This window comes from Patiria miniata, unplaced genomic scaffold, assembly GCF_015706575.1.
Source record: "Patiria miniata isolate m_02_andy unplaced genomic scaffold, ASM1570657v1 HiC_scaffold_15, whole genome shotgun sequence".
NCBI lineage: Eukaryota > Metazoa > Echinodermata > Asteroidea > Valvatida > Asterinidae > Patiria > Patiria miniata.
Window position 1 is genome coordinate 3,423,376 of NW_024037053.1, and position 20,569 is coordinate 3,443,944.

General features: G+C 42.1%; 1 protein-coding gene across 2 annotated transcripts in view; it reads right to left on the bottom strand.

Moving 5' to 3' along the window:
- Positions 1 to 395: 395 nt before the first annotated feature.
- The window catches only part of LOC119722456 (allatostatin-A receptor-like), a 40,897-nt gene continuing 20,723 nt past the window's right edge, over positions 396 to 20,569 (bottom strand). Inside the window, exons 2-7 of one of the 2 annotated variants that reach the window (XM_038192584.1) lie at positions 16,072 to 16,249; positions 7,817 to 8,005; positions 6,520 to 6,772; positions 5,041 to 5,164; positions 2,345 to 2,770; positions 396 to 1,945 (exon numbers count right to left, since the gene is read on the bottom strand). In XM_038192584.1, the coding sequence (XP_038048512.1) occupies positions 1,490 to 1,945; positions 2,345 to 2,770; positions 5,041 to 5,164; positions 6,520 to 6,772; positions 7,817 to 7,991 (1,434 nt within the window). In that variant the 5' untranslated portion in view covers positions 7,992 to 8,005; positions 16,072 to 16,249 and the 3' untranslated portion in view covers positions 396 to 1,489. Of the gene's footprint in view, positions 1,946 to 2,344; positions 2,771 to 5,040; positions 5,165 to 6,519; positions 6,773 to 7,816; positions 8,068 to 16,071; positions 16,250 to 20,569 lie in introns of both variants that reach the window. The other variant, XM_038192583.1, reaches the window with a different exon arrangement.

The following is a 20,569-nucleotide window of genomic DNA, read 5'->3' on the forward strand; positions in this document are numbered from 1 at the left end:
TCCGCCATATCTCAACTAGGCTAATACACGCACTTATGACACCACTCGTGAAATTTGTTTAGCACCCTCTCTTCTTCATACAACACACTGACGCATTCACGTTGGGCCTATATAAGACGATTTGTTCTGTCCAGCCATATAAGCAACAGAAATCTAAATAAACAGAAAGTAAAATACACAAGGTTTAGATAAATAAAACAAAACTCTCCGAGACACTTCACGCAAAAGGTTGGCAAATCGAAATGTAAACAATAAAAAAGTCTGCTGTTAAATGAAATAAACAAAATGACGTCGGATTTGAGAATAGTGCGCATGCACCGACCGACAATCGGAAATGGAGGACTTTTGAGACGCTTGGTGGCAGCAAACACAACGCTTGGTGGCAGCAAACACAAATGTTTGCGTCATGTTTAAACTAATGTGCGCATGTTCAAAATGGCGTCAACAATAGAAAAGGACCGTCGTATTTGCTGCCACCAAGCGTCCCAAAAAGCCCGCCACAACAAACGCCTTCGGCCGGAGACGCACATCACTGAACAGAATTGAAAAAACCTTTCGAAAAAGCGGTTGTGTTAAAATTAACACTGAGGTAAATTTTAATTAAAAAAATGCAATGACCCGAAATTTCTTTTCAACCGAGTCGTACACCTGTCCACTAGAATCAGTAAATGCTTTCGGCTCGACCATTCACAGAAACCACGCCCTCTTTGCCACTGACTGACGGGAGGAATTCTGAAATGGTTACCCTAAACTAGGTGAAGTTCTTACCACTTCTGTCCCCTCTTTCCCTTAATAAACAAAATCATCCTTTCCAGACACAGGCGGACACACCAACCAACATCCTTTGAGAAAAAAAGTTCAGTGAAATCACCTAAAACAAAATCATGGCTGTAGGCCCTACAGACAAATTGTGCTTTGCAGAAAATAAGTGTCATCCCCTATATCTTTAGGGCTTATAAGTTTGAAAGTTAATACTGGTTCATCTTCACCAACTTGCTTCGACGACTCATTTCAACGGCCGTGAATTTGTCTCACTTGCTCGTCTGTTCTCTGTACGAAGAGACTTGTAGCGCAACCCTCTAAAATTTGTTCACAGTTTGGTTGCCAGCAACCTCGCTCGGGATTACGGTACAGACGCAAATGAATAACACCTCCTGTGCTGCGTCCTGCGCGTCAAATACTTGACTCCCTTGGCCCCACGCTGCTGTTCGATTACAAAACGAGTGTCTGTATCCACAGTGTCAAACAGCTTGTTATCGGTGCTGTTTACGGACAGATCCAACCGTCTGACAGTCGCTGGTGAGTCCTCGGGTTTTGACTTTTGCCATGGGTGTTGCCTTCTTTTCCTCCTATTTCCAGCCTTTCCTTTGTCCAACCTGCCATTTTATCGTCGTGTCTGTTTACTGACAGCTCTGCACTTAAGACTTTTGCGTTGCAAATCAGCTGGCTTTTTGGTTCAGGATGGCTATAGGGGCTCAAATGTTAACGATCAAGCTGTTGTTTCGGTGTTGGGTAGTCTGGTATACTGGGTCAGTTCGATGTTTTGACCCCTGCTAGGCGAGCAGTTTCCGTCGCTGGTTGATCGCCCCCTCCGGACCGAGCTGGCCTGAGTGACCATAGTGGTGCTGTAGCGGGAGCTTTGGTACGCCGACTCCCCACGCCCGCCACCGTACTTCTGCCGCCGCCCGCCCCGGGTGCAGCACCGGACGGTGTCCCGTAGGGCCTCCATCACGTTCTGGCGAAAGTTACGAGACATGAAGCTGTAGACCACGGGGTTGATGGCGCTATTGAGGAAGGTTAGCACGTGGGTGGCAGCAGACAGTTGGAAGATAACGTTCATACACAGCGAGTTGAGGGCTTCGAAGGCAAAGAGGACCATGATCATCAACATGGGGCCCCACGTAACAGCGTATAGGACCACTACTAATATCAGCATCAGTATAACCTGTCGAAAAAATAAAATCAATGGTGGTGTTAATATAATGACCAGTATGCCATTGTCAAGGTTTTCGCGCTCCAACTATTGTTTAACTTAATAGTTGAACATCTTTCATCGCGAATGTTTCTCGATTCGAAGAATGCTATGCCCTTTTTAAAGCCGGATGTTGCAAATTTAAACTCTTTCTGGAATTGCCAAACTTGTTATTATTTGGTTGCAAGTCTAGGTAAGGGCGAACCACAGCATTAACTTCTTTTGTGAATATGAAACAGGATAAGCAAAGCCGGAGAGGAATGCAATCATCCCAAGGAAGTTGGCACCGATCCAGATTGATGTTTCAATATCCATTCTTTGAATTACGTCGGCAAACAGGTGTCTTAGTTTAATCCGGAGTGACTAACGTACCTGTTGTCGGTCTTTAAGAGAGACTGGTCTCCGCTGCCGTCGAGGTTTTCTCACTTGACTTGTCCCGCCTGTTGTCGTCGCCCGTGTCTCCGAGCCGCCCGAGAACGGGTCATCGTCCACCGAGGACGGGACGAGGTTCGGGTTGGTCGTAGCGCTGAATCCGTTGGCGTTGTTGTTGGCTGTCGTCCGGAGCGGCTTACTCGCAGTCGACGACCCGCCGGCCTTCATGCTCTGCAGGCCCCGCGAGGTCTTGGCGCTGGCGTACAGCCGCAGACACACCGTGGTGTAGGCGAAGCCCATGACGAACAAGGGAATGATGTAGAAAACCAGCAGGCAGTACATCGGAAAGCCCTTCTGCAGCGCCTCTATGTCCTGGTACTCTTTGTAGCAGATAACTTCACCCGTAATTGGACTCAGGGCATGGTGCTGGAGTAGTACAGAAGAAAACAAAGAAAACAAAAAGGAGTGTTGTACATCATATTGAACCACAATTTAATATTTAAATCATATTTAAACCAGAAGAGTAACACTGAATACGTTTTGTACTCTTCATGTCCCCCATCAATGGCGAAAGCATTGTGCCAGCTATTGGTAAGATAACCCAGCAGTTAATTTGTACAATAGCTAGCACAATGCTTTCGCCATTGAAGGGGGCCTCAGTTATTATTGACAGTGATATAGCGTGCCCGGATTGGTCAATACTTATTGCTGTAAGTACGCTGTGGATTCACCAATGCAATGGACAGAACGTATCAATTTACTTCAATGATAATAACAATAATAATATTTTGGAAGGCTAATCATCCTTGCTCGCAGCTAGAAGGACGCGGCTACAGCGTGGTCGAGCCGAAGGCATGTAAAGGCACCTTTTGCAGCCGGCCACATCGATATGGCGACGGAGCACAGCCTGAGATCGAACGTATTTGATTTTTCCGGAGGGAGGAAAACCGGAGGGCCCGGGGAAAACCCTCGTGGCACAGGAGAGAACCAACGAATAACTCTACGTAATGGTCCTAGCCGGGAATCGAACCAGGCTCACAGTGGCGAGAGGCGAGTGCCTTACGCACTATAGCCACCCATGCCACCCATGCAGAAAGGAAACTTAACGATCAAATTTGCATTTCCCGTTGATTAGAATTGTTCAATTTTATAACAAAATCCAGATCAGCCATTTTGGGCAAATGTAGAGTATATTTATGCAAAAACATCAGGTTTTGTAAGCGCCCTAAATGTCACCATATTCGTAATAATTCACTAGGAGTTGCACAACTGCCAACTCTTGCACCGTATTTGTTTTCAGCCCGCCAAACTCTTTTTTTAAAAATTCTTGCCCGAGGTGACACAGTTCAGCGTGAACAGAAAACAAGGATAGGGTTTCCCTCCTAAAATCAATGGCAATTGTTCCTGGGGAACTTCTGAACTAAATCGGGGATAAAGAAGCAGCCGGATCATTGAGCAAACTGCCGAGCGGTGAGGGCGTATCGGGTGTTCCCGCCTCCTCGCCCAAAGTTCCACCAGCGCGCATGCCATGCACAAAATTCACAAGGCCCATCTCCTTTTTCTCTCTTTCTCTTAGAAATTGTCCCGTTGTGCTCGCCAGAAGTGCCACAGTTCCTCGATCGGGGTGGTTTTTAATAACGGTCCCGATTCCAGATAAACAATACCTAGCGGAAACAAGCGACATTCATGCCCGGGAAGCATTTTGCGGATCGCACCGGGTTTCGATTTCAAAAAAAAAAGAAGGAAAACAAGCCTGAAAAGACAAACTCGAAACCGGGATCCAATCTCCACCTATCTATCCCCTAGACTATTCTTTCCCCAACTATTCGATTACTCTTCTAAAGTAGAGTGAAAGGTGAGCGTTTCACATATTTGTCTTCGGATTCTTGAGTTACTTAACTTTGATCACACCCTGATCAAAAAGCAGTCATCAAATCCTGTCAGTTTTTCAAAAAATCAAAACCGCCACAATGTACCATAGGGGTTGATGAAAGTGAACCTCAAACAGCAAAACACGTATACGTTAGTGGGTATAGATTGCAGATATTTGGATCTCTGTTCCAAAAAAAAAATATCCCTATTCTCAAGAAATAAGAAAGTACGATGGTCTTTCTTCAACAAGGCACGCACGCCGATTTGTGTCGGGTTGTCCCGAGTCAAGACAGCAAAATGGTACCGATTCTCTGGTTGTTAACAGTCTGTAGCGTCGGAAAATCTCCGTTGATAAAAGAAGTCGTTACCATGGTATTTTGAAAATATAACTTTTGCAGGTTTTCCACTTAGCAAATTTCGAAAATACGTCTTCCGGGTCAAACCAAAGATTTCGAAAACAACTTATTGTGTTTTCATAAACAATCAGTGATGAAATGAACGCATTTTACAAAGTCTTAACGACACTGGTCTGTCTTCATCCTATAAAAGCTTCATTTAAAACATAATTCCCATTTCTTGAACAAAGCCTAATTATTAGAAACAAATAAACCAGCGATCCTTTACTTTGGCCATAGTAACATAAGAAAAATCAAAATCCTTTCGCATATCGGAGTTGTGAAAAAAAAATAGAATTGATTAAAACATCATGCAGAGATTCATTCTTTTTGTGAAATTACATAAGCATGTAGCTCACGATCAGATATGAAGTTATCAAAAGAAAAATGTCCAGAATAAAAAACAAATCCGAATTCTATCTGATTTACCTGAAGTAACAGGCCGGGAATGGCAAGAATGAAACTTATAATCCACGTGCCGGCCACGATAAACTTTGCCTTGAGCCTGGTGATGAGAGAGCGCGCCCTCAAGGGAAACAAAATCACGATGAACCTGTCACAGATAAAAATAAAAAAGAAACCGAAAAAAAGAAAGAAGTGAGACAGATAAATGAATTTTGCCTGCGGTATTAGAACTGTAACCGCAACTTCGTTGAAACACGAGGCGTTGGGCAATATTGGCGTTTCACCATAATTATCAGTCGTTGAAATCTAGGTCCCGCAGACATGACTGCTACCGAAATTACAATTATTTCCTTTTTTTTAATGAAATTTTTTACTTTCGAAGGAACTTCTAAGGAAATGAAAGGTAATTTTGAGGAAATCCCCCAAGTATAAAGAAATTCAAAGGAATTGTTAAATTCTGAGCAACTTCTACAATGTCCTCCAAAATAAGTAGCAAATTTTACAATATTCTCGAAAATTAACTGTTTTATTGAATATCCCGTCAGTTTAAGAATGACTTAAAACAAGACTGGTAGAACAAAACTAGTAAGAACAAAACAAAAGTTGGTCTGTTTAGTTTAACCAATACACTGCACAATGTACACACAACTTGATTTCTTCAAAAGATTGTACTGACCTCTGCTTACCCTCTCGCAAACAAGGAAAGTAGTAAACATGTATTAGGCTTTTTAATTGTTAAAAAATAAAGGAAATTGGAGGATGAATAATTAAATTTGGCTCTTACAATAAGGAAATTAAAGGGAAAATACAACATTTGCAAACATCAAAAAATAAAAGTACCAAATCATTTTGAAATACCTTGCTGGACTGTTAGTGAATGACAGTGTAAAGCCACCTGTAAAATCATGGCACCTGGTATACTGTCATTTTCAAGAAAAGTGGTATTTTTGTATCAATTTCCAACGCTGGTCGGCCGACCAGCGTTGGAAAAAACTGGCTTTTTTTTCAAATACTGGCCCCAATTGACCATCGCACTTGTTTGCAATCGATTACACACCTATGAACGGGTACAAGCCAGCTAGACTGGTTCCCTGACCTTACAATTCCCCAATGTATGTAAACTGCTCTGTTTCTTCTGATATGGAGTCAGGGAACCAGACTACAGGAAAATGATTGTTTTTCTTGGTTTGTATAGCATTTTCGAACCCAAAACCTCAAAAAGTCAGTGTAACTATATTTGCTATATATTTCCAACCCCCCAATTCCATCCATTTCTGAAAATTACAGCAAAAGCAAATGATGTATATTCTCTTTAAGCTGTAGGTCCCGTGTGTTGTGTTATGCACTGCACGTAAAAGAACCCAGTGACACTTATCGCTAAGAGAAGGGGTTTGCCCCGGTGTTTCTGGTCTCCTTTTAAAACTTCCACGCGGAGTGTTAATGAGATGAACCAACCAAAGAATCAAGAACCAAGATCATCATGTTGATTGTGGAAGCACTAACCGTTCTAAGCCAATGACCATCAGCATACAGGCCGAGCAGGCCGGTGACACCAGGTTCAGATAACCGACGAGCTTGCAAGGTACGGGGCCCAAGACCCAGGAGACGGTCACCAGATCGGCCAGCTTGAAGGGCAGGTAGATGGTGACCACGATGAGGTCCGAGATGGCCAGGCTGCACAGCAGCATGGAGGTGACGCTCTGCGGGCCCTTCTTGAAGAAGATGGTGTAGACCACGATCAGGTTACCAATGAAGCCTGGCACGGGTCAAAAAGAATCGATACTGAGGTCAAAATATCGAGGCCTACAAACCTTGTCAAAAAGAATCGATATCAAGGTCAAATGGATGATTCCAAGGTTAAAAAAGATCAGTGCAAAGGTTAAAAGAAATCGATATAATTGTAAATTACAAGATACCAAGTCAAAAGAAGCAGTACCAAAAGGAATCTTTACAGAGGTAAAAAGAATCGATACCAAAAGGTCAAAAGGTTGATATCAAGGTAAAAGAATCAACACCAAGGTAAAACTCATCCATGTCAAACCCAGAATAATCGATAACATGAACAAAATCAAATATTACGGTCGCAAGAATCAATACCGAGTTCAGTAACATCAATTCAATTGTCAAAAGAACGATACTGAATGGTAAAATCGTTTTGATTCCAAAAGAATCGATATCAAGCTCGAAAGATTCGAAATTGAAGCGCAACAAATAAATACGGCAAAGGTTTACGAATTCTTGGTGCATTAAAGTTGGCAATATGAACATCAAACGAACGTAGATGGGGGAAGAATAAATGCCTGCGCTCGTCAACTGAAAACAGATGAAAAAATCATGAGACCACAAAGCAAAAAAATGCCGTGTGGATTTTACACATACACATAATTTGTATCCTTGTGGAGTCATTTCTTTGTTCTCGTGTACTACAATTTTAGAGTTTGAAAGTGAAGTTTAAAAATGCTCCTAATTTAACCAGAATTAATTTCTTGTGCTGAAATTCGGACTTATTATTTCTTACATAAAACACTTCAATTTGCGACGAAACAACACACCTTGAAAATTCCTAGTTTTTGAGTAAAATCCATATATCCATTTCGTGATAACCTTGTGGAGACGTATTCACCTATAGAAATTGCTCTGTGGAGACGTATTCAATAATTTGTTCCCTATTATGCACATGTCTCCACAGGGTACCGTGTAACAGATGAACTTGTTCACTACACCCCTTGAAAAACGCGTTTTGAAATAGACACTACGCGGTGCAAATTTAACACCGCAGATTTCGGTATACACCACCCACCTGTTAAGCCCAGCAAGCTGTACACGATACACAGTACGACCGTAACGGCTTGCGTTGGCCACTCGTAGTCGCACTCGAAGTCGTACCAACTCTCGCTCGACGAGCTATCCTCGTCCATGGTCGCAAGCGACTGGTTGGCCGTCGTGCCCGTCTCCGGCGTGGTCAACCACGACATGGCGGCTGATGGGTCTGCCGGAATACACAGGGGATGTTGGGTTCAGGTTTGCAGGCAGGTATACTCTGTAAACACTCTACAGGGTGAGTAAAAAACAAGGAAACCCAAATGTCAGGACCATTTTTGAATGAAGTTCTGCATGTAGCACTTTCAAAATCTAGGGTATGAAAACCCAATTAACATTTAACAAACTTTCTTTCAGTACAAGAATCATTCAAATCACGTATGTACTTTTCAAGTTTCGGAATTTCGAACATAAACGCCGTTTTTAAAGTTCTTTCTACGGATCACAACAAAAGTTTTGTGTTATTTCAGAGAAAGGAAAACAATTAACATACATCACTATGTGAATTGTTTTCGTTTTGCTGAAAGAACACACTAGATGTAGTCAGATGGGTGCAAGTGTGACTGTTTTCAAGTAAAATTTAACATGGATTTTTAAATTATTTTTGCAGGAGTCACTTTTATTAGTAAATAGTCAGGATAGGTTGCGGTAATAGGTCTATCGGTAATTGGCCAATTGTATTGGGTTTAAGTTGCAGATTTCAACAACTTTCCCGCGATCCTTCCGAAATTAATCAATGTCGGAAAACCTGACTGCCAGACGACTCCGTGGGAAGTTGCTCAGAATCCTGCAACGGTAGACCTACCCGATACACTGAGCCTTTTGCGGATAAACTTCTCCGCAAGTTACACTCTAAAAAAAACCTCTAGTTAAATTTGACTAGAACTAGTCAAATCCAACTCGGTGTGTTTACAGTGTATTCCGGATACTTAATGGGATGGCTCCTAACAAAAGCACATCAGAGCACTCAAATTTGCTGGCACATCAGACAATAATTTGATTGATTTTGAGATTTGAGGATCACGCATCTATCGCAAACGTTCAACGGCCTCTGACCAGAAGGTCGTGTCGTGCGTAGCTGCCGATCCTAGCAGTTGCTGCTCATTTCAGTGTTTGATTTCACTGTGAAAAAATAAAATTGTCCCGTAAGTGATTGGTCTTGAGGTTTTTACGAAGTAATGGTTTTATCGAGCAGCGAAATGTCCTCGTATTCCTGATTTGCGCAGCTGTACTACACTTCCCAAGCGTCTCCACTCTTCAGAAATTTGTTTTACAACGAAGGAAACAAATATTGAAAGTGGTACGAAAAAGGCTTCTGTTTGCGATTCGATGACGTCTTTCCTTTGAAAATAGAACGAGGATGCTTTGGCAGGTGGTAGAATGAATAAAATGAAATGGAATAGTTCAAAGCATACGTACTGCGGTGATCACATTCATGTGCACGCACAGTTGTCAACAAATGCGTTTGAAATGCGTTTTAAAATACGAGTTGACGTAAACGTGCCGAGCGGAATCACCTGGTTTTCGAATTAATTACATCGGCACAAATGACGTACTTTCTTCTCATGTCGAAAGACGGCAGACCACCATTACATCGGGAGCTGGGTTGGTGTATCGGTTCTTTCCTCGCCTTCCACCGCTGTGACCCGGGTTCGAATCCCGCCTGGGCCAATGTTTGGATTGGGTTTTCAGTCCCGGCCAGATTTGTCGGGTTCCCCCCTAAAGAATATTCTTCATTCTTTAAACTGTAGTTTCTTCTCATTTCCTTCTCTCTAAGGATTTCTTCAGGCTTGCGAGCTATACACAGTTCTCAGGGCGCTTTTGAGGAATCCTTGGTTTCATTACCGGAAATAAATTACTAAAAACTAATAATAATATCGTGTTTTGCAAAACTAACCGAAGATACATGTTGCAAACTTAGATTAAAAAAAAATTATCTCGGCTGTTTTCGCCACGCAACTAAAACTTGTACACAAATAAATCAATCCTGTCCGATAGAATGTTTTGTGGACCGACAGAAAAGAAGCCCTGAAAAGTTGACCAATAAATCACCGAGAAAAGTGACCAAACACGACCACAGACTCGTGTCGAATATAAACAAACAACACGTCATTCTATTTGTCTAATCTTATACCACTATCTCGCTGTAATTAATTTTCCTACACGAACCACGATCCCTTGATATGCGGCTGTTGTGTCAATGCCACGCTGCTGTCATATCAAAAATTACTGTCATTCCCAAATCATGACAAGATGATTAAAATTCACACCAGTCGATGGTAAACATCGTGTGCAATGCTTGGATTTGCAGGGTCAACAGCCGGAGAAAAAAACACGGATAACCAGCAATGCTTTGGGTCGACAGGTGGTATTTAGACAAGCTGAACATGGTATAACAGATTTGAGAAAGAGAAATATATATATGTATAAAGATGTATAACAATTGTAATAAGAACTTATTTATATCAATCTGAATAAGAAGACACAGTTAATTTGCAAGAGCAATGAGATCGAAGGAAAGATCTGAGGAAAAAATATGAAGTATTATGTGTAAAACATTTATCACATTTATCCATCTTCAAGATTGAAATCTCTGCAGTGACTCCGATATGTTACAGTGACTGACACCGAATCATTGATAAGGTGTCCCCCCCCCCCCGATGAACGACCCGTGACATAGGCTACAACACTCATAATGTCAACCACACGATCCCCTTCGACAGAAAATCTATACACTCGGCCCTGACAAACATGCGACAAATTTGCCACTTAGAGCGGCCGAGAGTGATGGACGAAAAACCAAATTCAAATCGGGAAGTTAATGGGGCACTAGGTCCTGAAATCCCAGAAAATTTCATGTTTTGGATTGTTTACTTGTCCAATTTCAACTAGAGATCGCGTTTGTTGAGTTACAAACGCAGAGAGGTCGGGCTGGCATATTTTCTTGTGTTTACAATGACTTAATCATAATTGAACTGCACATTACCCCTCCCCTTACCCTGCACCCATTACCCTGTGTTTTCTACAAAGAAAATCACACAACCTGCAGTTGAACTTGTTGCTACCTCGACAAGACTTGTAGGCCTATCAGGAAGCGCACATCTGGTGCTGCATGGATGGCTACTCAAGCATACAACCCAGTTGGGACTTTGGTAGAGTTAACGAAGCCTCTAACGTCGTTGGAGTTTATGCAACAGAATTATGCTAATCTTAAAATAAAATGGCTTTTTTTTTGGTCTTTTGCATGGGCATAATAAAATTCTGCACTAAGGTTACGACATTGGTAGAATTGACGCAAAAGTGGACCCCGAAAGTCGTTCTCGCACACATAATACAGGAATAACACAAAACGCCCAGTTTTTAAAGGATAGTTGTCTGTATGTTTATATCCTACTTTTAAATGTTCTTTCCGATTAACATCATTTCGTTCAAAGCATGTTTTACAGCCCAATTGGGCTGTTCCAGGACACAGTGTCCCTTTAATAAAAAAAAAAATGGTTCAATCAAACAGGACACACTTTTCCATGATTGTGTTGACATCTTCTCGCGCTACTTGCACCAAAAGAGCTCTCTCTCACACACGTACACACTGAACTTGTCTTCTTTTTTTTCTGCGCGGAAATTTCCCGCGCGCGCCAAACACCAGGGGCCACTTATTTCGCGCGAAGAGTGTGTATCCAATCCGTATCTAAGGGCACATACAATCTGCAGGGTTGTTTGTTGCGGCAAAGTACGAGGCCTCGACTTTTAAAAGACTTGGAGAAGATTATGTGACTCGAAAGCCAATTCAACTCGGGCAAAACGGCGGAGGGCAAATCTATAAACGTGAACTACACACTTGCAAAAAGTGCAGCGCACCAAAAAGGAGATTCATATGAAATATAAGCACAGCGATTCTCTAATGGTTGTTGACAATGTTGAAAATGCCACGCTTATTGAAAACAAAAAGCGTGCCACGGGGAAATCACAATCGTCGGCAGGATGTCTGTCTTCGTTTCTCCGGGCTGCGATTGGTCACTGGCAGTCACGTGACCCACGGCACATATCTCCCTTTCTTCGTATCCAGGCCATGTTCGATTTCAGTTCATTAGAGACATTCGGTAGTTTTAGTGCTGCGGATGCACTTTCATAGACAAGGCCTTCGTAATCAGGCGGTGCGCGGCAGCCTAGCTGTATAGCACTTTATGTGATGGCGTCGCGGAATGGTTCACCTCGGGTGCGGAAATCGGACGGGAAATCGACGAGCAAAATCGGCTCGAGTGAGGCCTCTTCAGAGTGGTTAGGGAAATAAAACAAAAAACCCGTCTGCAAACAAACTGTCCCCTGAGGCCTGCTTGTCTACGAGTGACTGATATGCAATTGCATATTAAAGAAAACGCCGATCGCGTATCATACAGCATTTCGTCTATACGCAAAACTGAGTATGGGCAGGATGGTAATTGTTGATAAAAATCGGCCGAAATCTGTCAATTTCCCGGCCCAGTTTCGCTTTAAACAAATTCCAATAAATCCTTCGCGAAAACCATCCCCGTGCTGTAGAAGAAAACAAGGTTCGTCGTGCATAGCTGCCGCTGGAGGTACGGTACTCTAAAAACTGAAATTGTTGAATCTAACACTCACATGGGTTCGGTCAGTGTCAACACTTTGAAAGTGTTGAATCCAGCACCAAAGAAGTTAAATCCAAAACTGATACTGTTAATTCAACACTTTAAGTGTTAATTCAACATCTTTCAAAGTGTTAATTTTAAAGTGTGAATCAGTCCAACACTTGCATGGGTTCGGTCAGTGTCAACGCTTTGAAAGTGTTAAATCCAGCACCAAAGAAGTTAAATCCAAAACTGATACTGTTAATTCAACACTTTAAGTGTTAATTCAACATCTTTCAAAGTGTTAATTTGAAAGTGTTGAATCAGTCCAACACTTCCACGGGTTCGGTCAGTGTCAACACTTTGAAAGTGTTGAATCCAGCACTATATAAGTTAAATCCAAAACTGATACTGTTAATTCAACACTTTAAGTGTTAATTCAACATCTTTCAAAGTGTTAATTTGAAAATGTTGAATCAGTCCAACACTTGCATGGGTTCGGTCAATGTCAACACTTTGAAAGCGTTGAATCCAGCACTATATAAGTTAAATCCAACACTGATACTGTTAATTCAACACTTAAAGTGTTAACTCATCATCTTTCAAAGTGTTAACTTTGAAAGTGTTGAATCAACATTAACATGTTGAATTAACAGTTTCAGTGTTGGATTAAATATTTAAACTGCTGGATTCAACACTTTCAAAGTGTGGTCACTGACCGAAATGTTGGATTCAAAACTTCGGTTTTTGAGGCATCTTGTGCGATTGTCCTTTTTGTGGTGGCAGGGTTGAGGAATTCTGGTGTCAGTGACTGATTCACGAAGACAGTATTTTGAGGGTATTTCTCCAATTTTTTGAGAAAAAATTATGGAGTCTCGGAAATATCGTACGAGCAGCAGGGGCGGATCCAGGTGGACCAAGAGGGTGTGTGTGTGTGTGTGTGTGTGTGTGTGTGTGTGTGTGTGTGTGTGTGTGGGGGGGGGGTTGTAGGTATGTGCTGTTTTCATCCCCGCCAAGGAGGTTATGTTTTCATCGGATTTTGTTGTTTGGTTGGTTGGTTGGTTGGTTTTATCTGATAACGAGATAACTCAAACAGTTACGGACGGATTTGCATGAACATTTTTTTGTAGGGGTGGTCCTTGGTAAGGACAAATCGATTAGATTTTGGAAGTGATCCGGATCTGGGTCTGGATCCAGGATTTTTGTTAAAGAATTCTTGACCAATTATGCGAGTATTTCTTTTGGGTGTACTGACAATATGGCGGGGAATTTAGCCTCGGCGGAGGTTTGCGCTCTCTGAGTGCTTTCTAGTTTTCGTCATGATTTTTTTCTATTGTTTTTGCGGTTCAAGGGGTGGGGTGGGGTGACAAAGTGACACATTACTTGAAGTATTACACCTCATTATACCTCGCTAAAAAGTTCTACCTTACCAAAAAGTTCAGTACAACACACGAAGTTGGCAAATTAAGGCAAAGTAAGATCGTCTGCAATACTCCCAAATCTAGGTCGACGTGCACGAACTGCAGGAACGTGTTTTTGCTCCGTTTAGTGGTTGCTCGCGTCGATCCTTTTACGAGACTTAGTCGGAGCACTAAACTATATATCGACAAGTCCAAGTTCGATTGCTCTCGAAACAAGCGTGTCTATCTCCACTTGAGTCAACAACTCCGAATCATTACACTGTCTGAGAATTCAATAAGTAAGAAATACAGGGCGAGTCAAAAAAAAAAAGCGGAACCCAAACCCGAAACAGGTTTTAGGGTCATTGCGTTCAAATGGTGAAATTCTTTGAATGTATTGAGCAATTTCTGTATTTTTTTCATATAAAAGTAGCTTATGAAATTGGCTTTCCAGTCTCATTATTATGTTTAGTGCTACACATTTTTTAAATATGAAATATATGTTTTGGGGGTTTGGGTTCCGTTTTTTTTTTACTCACCCTGTAGCACCGGATTTTATAGTTTTGTTATTTTTTTTCTAAAGATGGATAACCTCATTTCACGACAAGCAATAACATGACTGACAAAGGCAAGCCTCCCGAGAAAGCAATATATCGTCTCGTCGTCTTTTGTAAAGATGGCCCCGGGAGAAATCAGCAATGCACCAAATTGAATTTGGTAGATTCCAAGAACGTCATAAAAAAATCAGTTGATACAAAAACATTTTTCACTGAACACGGATATGGACCTGGATACGATTCGAACAACAATTCGCGGAGCGTTCATCGTTTTGCAATTACGTCTTCGCCTTTTGAACCTAAATAAAAGACTCTTACCTTCATGGTCAATTTAGCATATTTAAAAAGTGCATCAAAGGCACATACGCACAATACACACCGACCAACAGAGAACAACCCCGCGTCTCAAATTTTCTGAACAACTCGAAGATTAAGTGAACTTGCCGGGTATTTTCCATATTTAAAAAAAAAAAAAATTAATTTTTTTTTTCTGAAAAAAAGAAGAAGAAGTTTATCGATAGTTGAAAACAGATTTTTACTGAGGCGTATCTCTATTCCACGAATACCAATTGGCGACTTTGTTCAGGTTTTTTTGTCGTGGAAAAATAATTTACAGGGTGCAAAATGTTCGAGGAGCACGTTTCGAAATCTTAACATAACTTTTGCTTATAATAATAATAATTTGGTGCTTTTATAGCGCTTTATACCAAAGGTCTCAAAGCAATTCACAATAATTACCCCTGTTCATCATGTCATGAGACCAGTTTTTACAGCAGCTCAAGATCAGCACATCCTGGTCTCTACCTTCACAGGTACCCATTTATACTCCTGGGTGGAGAGAGGCAATGTAGTAAAAGTGTCTTGCCCAGGAACACAAGCACCATGTTCCCCGTAAGGGTTCGAACCCAAGTACCACCGCACGTGAGTGGAACACCGTGACCATTGGACAACTCCGCTCCAAATTATAGTGAATTGAGCGTTAAAAGATGTATAAAAAACACAAAACCCAAAGATTCATATAGGGTTCATATAGGGATTAATATAGGGATGCTTATAGGGTTTCCAGTTAAAAATCCTGACAAAAAATCGCTTGTTTGGATTTGTTTTCATTGGCATCTATCTTTAGCTGACCTGAGCTACGTTTTGCTAGTTCGACGTTTACCAGTTACATCTGACAATATTTTTTTTCCTGTAGCCCTATAGAAGAGTGTTTCTCCATATCATTACTCACCACACATACCGGCTTGTCCGTTTTGTCCAAACATATAAATTAAAAATCAAATGTCGTGTTACGACGCTTTTATTTCAACTCGGTATTTTAATTGTGGGCTATAGTTTGGAGACAACATCAAGACTAAAAATCATCGGGGAACGTGCGCATGACATGAGCGAAAACCTAATAAAAATCCCACTGGTAAAATTGATTTAGCTGACCGCTAATTTAGTTAAAAACGGCCCATTGCTCAAAGTTTGAAAACAAAACTGCACTAGAGGGTTTCTTTCCTCCGTGCTCAATGAATAAACAAGCGTGAAAAAAAGTAGTCAGTGCTTACTGACGGGGCCGGTGGTTGAGGTACGGTCGGCCGAGAAACGACCCAAACGCCTTGGGAAATATCAAGTACCCTCATCGGTCCAATCCACGAAGATGATTTAAAGAGAACGCCAAAGACAGTAAAACAAGAAAACACTTACCGGGGGGAAGGAAGCGCTTCCTTGGGAGCAAAGGTGGAATATTTTCGGCGGCACGGCGCGGGAGGAGTGAAGGCAAGAGAGCGAGTCGAGTTGAGGGTTTTAGGTCCGGCTGTACCGGTAGCTGTCCTCAGGGGGCGCCGGCACGGAAGCTGGATCACACGGTGTACCCCGGCTCCGTCTAGATTCAGACAAAATGAAGAACCAGACAGTGGAAAGAATTAAACCCGGAGGCTTGAGAGAGTGTTGGAACAGGCTGGCCAGGCAACTCAGTTTAAAGCAATCCCTCCCAAAATAAATCCCGGCGAAGTGATCCTGAGGAGTTCAGCCAGGCGAAAATCGACGAGTTTTAAAATTAAACACAGCTCCGGAACCTCCGAGGGCGATGCTCCGTTTCTTATATGCGAACTGACATGTTGTTTCGTCTACGGAAGTTTGTCTCCGGACAGTCTTGACACAATTCGTAGGAGCGGGGTTATCGTCAGTTCTGACGCACACGAAAAGCACGTGTTTAAAAAAAAATAGAGAGAGAGAGAGAAAAAACGCCTACCCGCTAGTCGCGACTTCAGCCGTCGCGCGAATTCCGCGTGGATTTTAGCGCATGAGCCAAGGTTGTGCGCAAGCGTGGTGGGATATTTTTCACGCTGCCGATTCCGAACACCCATGGGGAATCGATTTTGGTTGTCGGCTGCGCGTCAATGCCAAATTTAATAAAGGACCAGAATCAATTGGCGGGTTTAAAACCGAGCGCCGTCAAAGAAAACGGTGGACCCCGCACAAATGCAGAGATTTTCCGAGTTTAGACGACTCTAGACCTCCCCCACCCGCCGCAAACGCCCGAAGGTCACTCACCGTTTTTCACAACCGACGATGAGATATCTCCAATCTTGAATTCCAGTGGTCATTTCAAAGTCAATAATCGGAGAGAGTATTGGATTTGTTTTAATTACACAGGCACCTTTGATATTTGTGAATGGAGCCTCTTCATGTGATACCCGTGAATGATAGAAGTATGGCAACACGAGAAGAAATTGCGATTCAATCACCCGATGTTTCGATTAGCTTTCCTCCCTGGCTATGGTCGGAGACAAAAACTCCACGCGGCATAATTTCGCCCCTCCGGAAAAGACGTTTCCCCTGAGGTTTTCTCCGAGGTTTCCCCCAAAGGAAATCATAGTCACGATGTGGACGGTGTAGTCCAGACAATTAACAATGAGACTTTATGGTCATATTGATTGATTTGTACCCTCGGTAAAAGACTCAAACTTGGTGCACGAAGAAAAAAACAGCAAGAAGAAAATAACCAGGAGCATTCGCGTGAGCGTACACTTTCAGAAGATATGGCGTTTTACGGATAAAGTTTTACTTAAAAGTACTAATTGAAAAAGGTCCCATTGAGCACAATAATAGTGAAAATCCCAGCAAGATCTATACGCTGCCTGTCTGTCTGTCTGTCTGATGTCTGTGTGTCACGTTTTTTGTAAAAGGCCTAAAAGTGTGCGCAAGCACAAAATGCAATGGTTAATTGAGAGGCTCATGCAGATCCTTGAAAAGTTACGGTTGGCATGTGAAAAAAAATGATGTATTTGTTTCGTTTTGCTTTCTTGGCAAATTTGTTTCTTTCAGACTTTCAATATTTAAATATTACAACATTATCTCTATGAAAACACTCCAAAACGTATCGCTAATTACGCAAAACGTAACGTTGATGATGAAAAAGTGGCAAAATTGCTACACCAAGGCTTACCACGCCCACTTGGGGTCAACATGCAAATTGAGGTCAAAGTAAACATTAGTATATATGACTCCACCCAGCTAGCGGCAGCAACAAAAGTTAACACCAAACGGGGAAATTGGGTCCGATAGTTGCTCGTGCAACCCCCCTCTCGGCAGCATTGCGACATTGGGGGGGGGGGGGGGGAACATTATTACGGTATATTTAGGGTAAATATAACGTTCCAAAAATGGTCTCTTATACTGCAAATATTGACAAACAAGCGTTCGTTGATCGTTAATCTCCGCGCTTGGTGCACTCGAACAGTCATGACGCCACGCTTGTATGAACCAAAAACGATGCAGCAAATAAAAAAAAACATACACGCAAAAACCTATAAAACCCCCCAAACAAAATGAAACACACACACGATGAAATATATTCTAGCTCAGGCTGGTTTACCATTCCCGGAGCGTTTTGGGGAGTGCTATAGGACGCCTTTGCCTCGGGCTGTACACGAGTGTGCAACGGCAACACTGTATCCAGCACGCTGCCGAATAATTGAAATACTCGCGACGACGCGACGAGGACCTGTACAGGAATACCCTACGGGAATGTTTGGTATAACTCCTTCATTAACGCGCTCGCCTTTAAAGGCCTTCGACGCGATCAGGTGAACAAGCGGCGTCGAAGCGATCGTTTGGATGGAAATGCTTAATCTGTTTGATGGCCAGTTGTTTAAAGCGGTCAGTGGCCACACGAGACCCTGTAATTTCAAGCGATATCGGCTGTGAGTGGACCTGGTACGTATTTATTTATGTTTTACCAGATCGCACATCCGTTTGAACTTAACCAATGCCAATTGTTTGTACATTACACTCAGATACTTTTTAGAATAACAAAAAATGACGCTTTCTGGATCAAAATGACACTTTTGCCAAGATGTCCGAATGAAATGACACATATATTGATCCACAGAGTTGTCATTTTGACCTACAAAGCACCAGGCACATTCCAGGTCAATCTGACCAGACTGGGCATTCGGCTCGGGTAACTATCAGCATCCAGACTCCAACCGGTCTTCAACAGAGTGTTTAAAACCGGCCAAGAGCACACTTATTCCCTCAATAAAGTTGAGATACTACTAAATAAAAAGTTGCCCAGTATTTAGGGATGCCCCTTTAAAGTCTAAAGGCTTTAATATTCCAAACTGCTACTCGAGTGTCCCATCGAACCCGCGGCGGCATCTTAGACCCCGGACGCGGTGTGTTTGTTCCAACTAATTAAGCCCGGCACGTCACAAGGACTTGGGCATTGCCCATCGACGCTCCGCAACGGGCATCGAAATCCAACTTTAGTTGAATCTAAAAGGTAGACTTTTTTCCAATTATCCCATTTCCTCTACCAATTTGCTTAAATATATAAACCGCGGTGGAAAAGACATGTCATTTCTAGTTCAGAAATGTTAAACAGCTTCTTTTATGACGTACAGGTATGTTACTACAATCACGAGAATGAAAACGAAACTACTACGTTTTTAATTAGATGGAGAGTAACTCTGGATGACCCAGACTTGTTACCCAAAGGCTCCGTGCATAATTTATACGCATCTCTAGTTTGATTCGGCTGGTACGACTGACTACACACTTGATCCGCTTTAATGAATGTCTGCCTGCATTGTCGCCGATCGAAGTCCAGTAGCGTAGAAAATATAGCACCGATCATTCGTCATGATGCCGATCAAGGGAACATTATCCACCCAAACTCGTCTGAGTTATAGGCCTGTGCCCCCAAAAAATCATAATAAAGTGTTTTGATATTAAACCCCTTTCGTTTCGTCTTAATAGTGTTACTAACAAAACGACACCAGTTTTAAAGAGAACAATAATATTGAAGTAAAACCCATCCTCCAATCCAACGCCTCTTCATAACGAAATGTCGACTTACTTTTTTTTTTCCTAATTTACTTCATATATTTGCTTTATTTTTTAGGCTTATAAGGCAAACTATGTTCGATTCATGCCTCATCTATTTGTTTGACATTCAGTATTGAACCTGATTTATACTCGTAGAGTTCAGAACAGATATGTGTCAACATGGCGGCAACTGTCCCACAACGCCCACTTGAGGGCGCCACGTACGGCTGTGCCTTCTGCATGAGGCAATTACCTGGCATAAGGTTGCAGACTAGTAAATAAACTGTCATTGACCCCAATAATAAATGCCCCCACTTCCGAAATTCAGGGCAAAATACTCACAACTCTTCAAGGTGTTCGAAAAACACACCAAATTAAAGCTGATTTTATCGTCTTTCATTTTCTGTTTAATTTTCTTTGGTGATTTGATGACTTTTGGGAGAAATTTCCGTCCATAGATGATCGTCCCAAAAAATAGTCCTGAAGCCCATCGCCATTTTGATAAAAAGGTGATGCCTCCGCTCCAGTGCAAAACAGCACTTTGAGGGCTCAATTTCATCCAAATTTGACAGAAATGCAAGCTCACAGTCCTGTGCACGGCTTCCAAACTCTTTTTTTTCACAACCCCTTAAGTTCATGGCCCACAAAATGCTCTACAGTAGCAGAGGATTTGAGGGCATGCAAATTGATTTGGCCGGCGTAGGCAATTTTGGCCTATTTACTGGCCTGCAACCATCTGTCATGCCAACAGCACACATGGGGACGATATTAGGAAAAATAGCAATACAGGTCACGCAGAAGATCACCGTTTACATTAAAAAAGAATACATTTGATCTCCCGAACATGTGTGCGAACTTGGTGATCTAACAA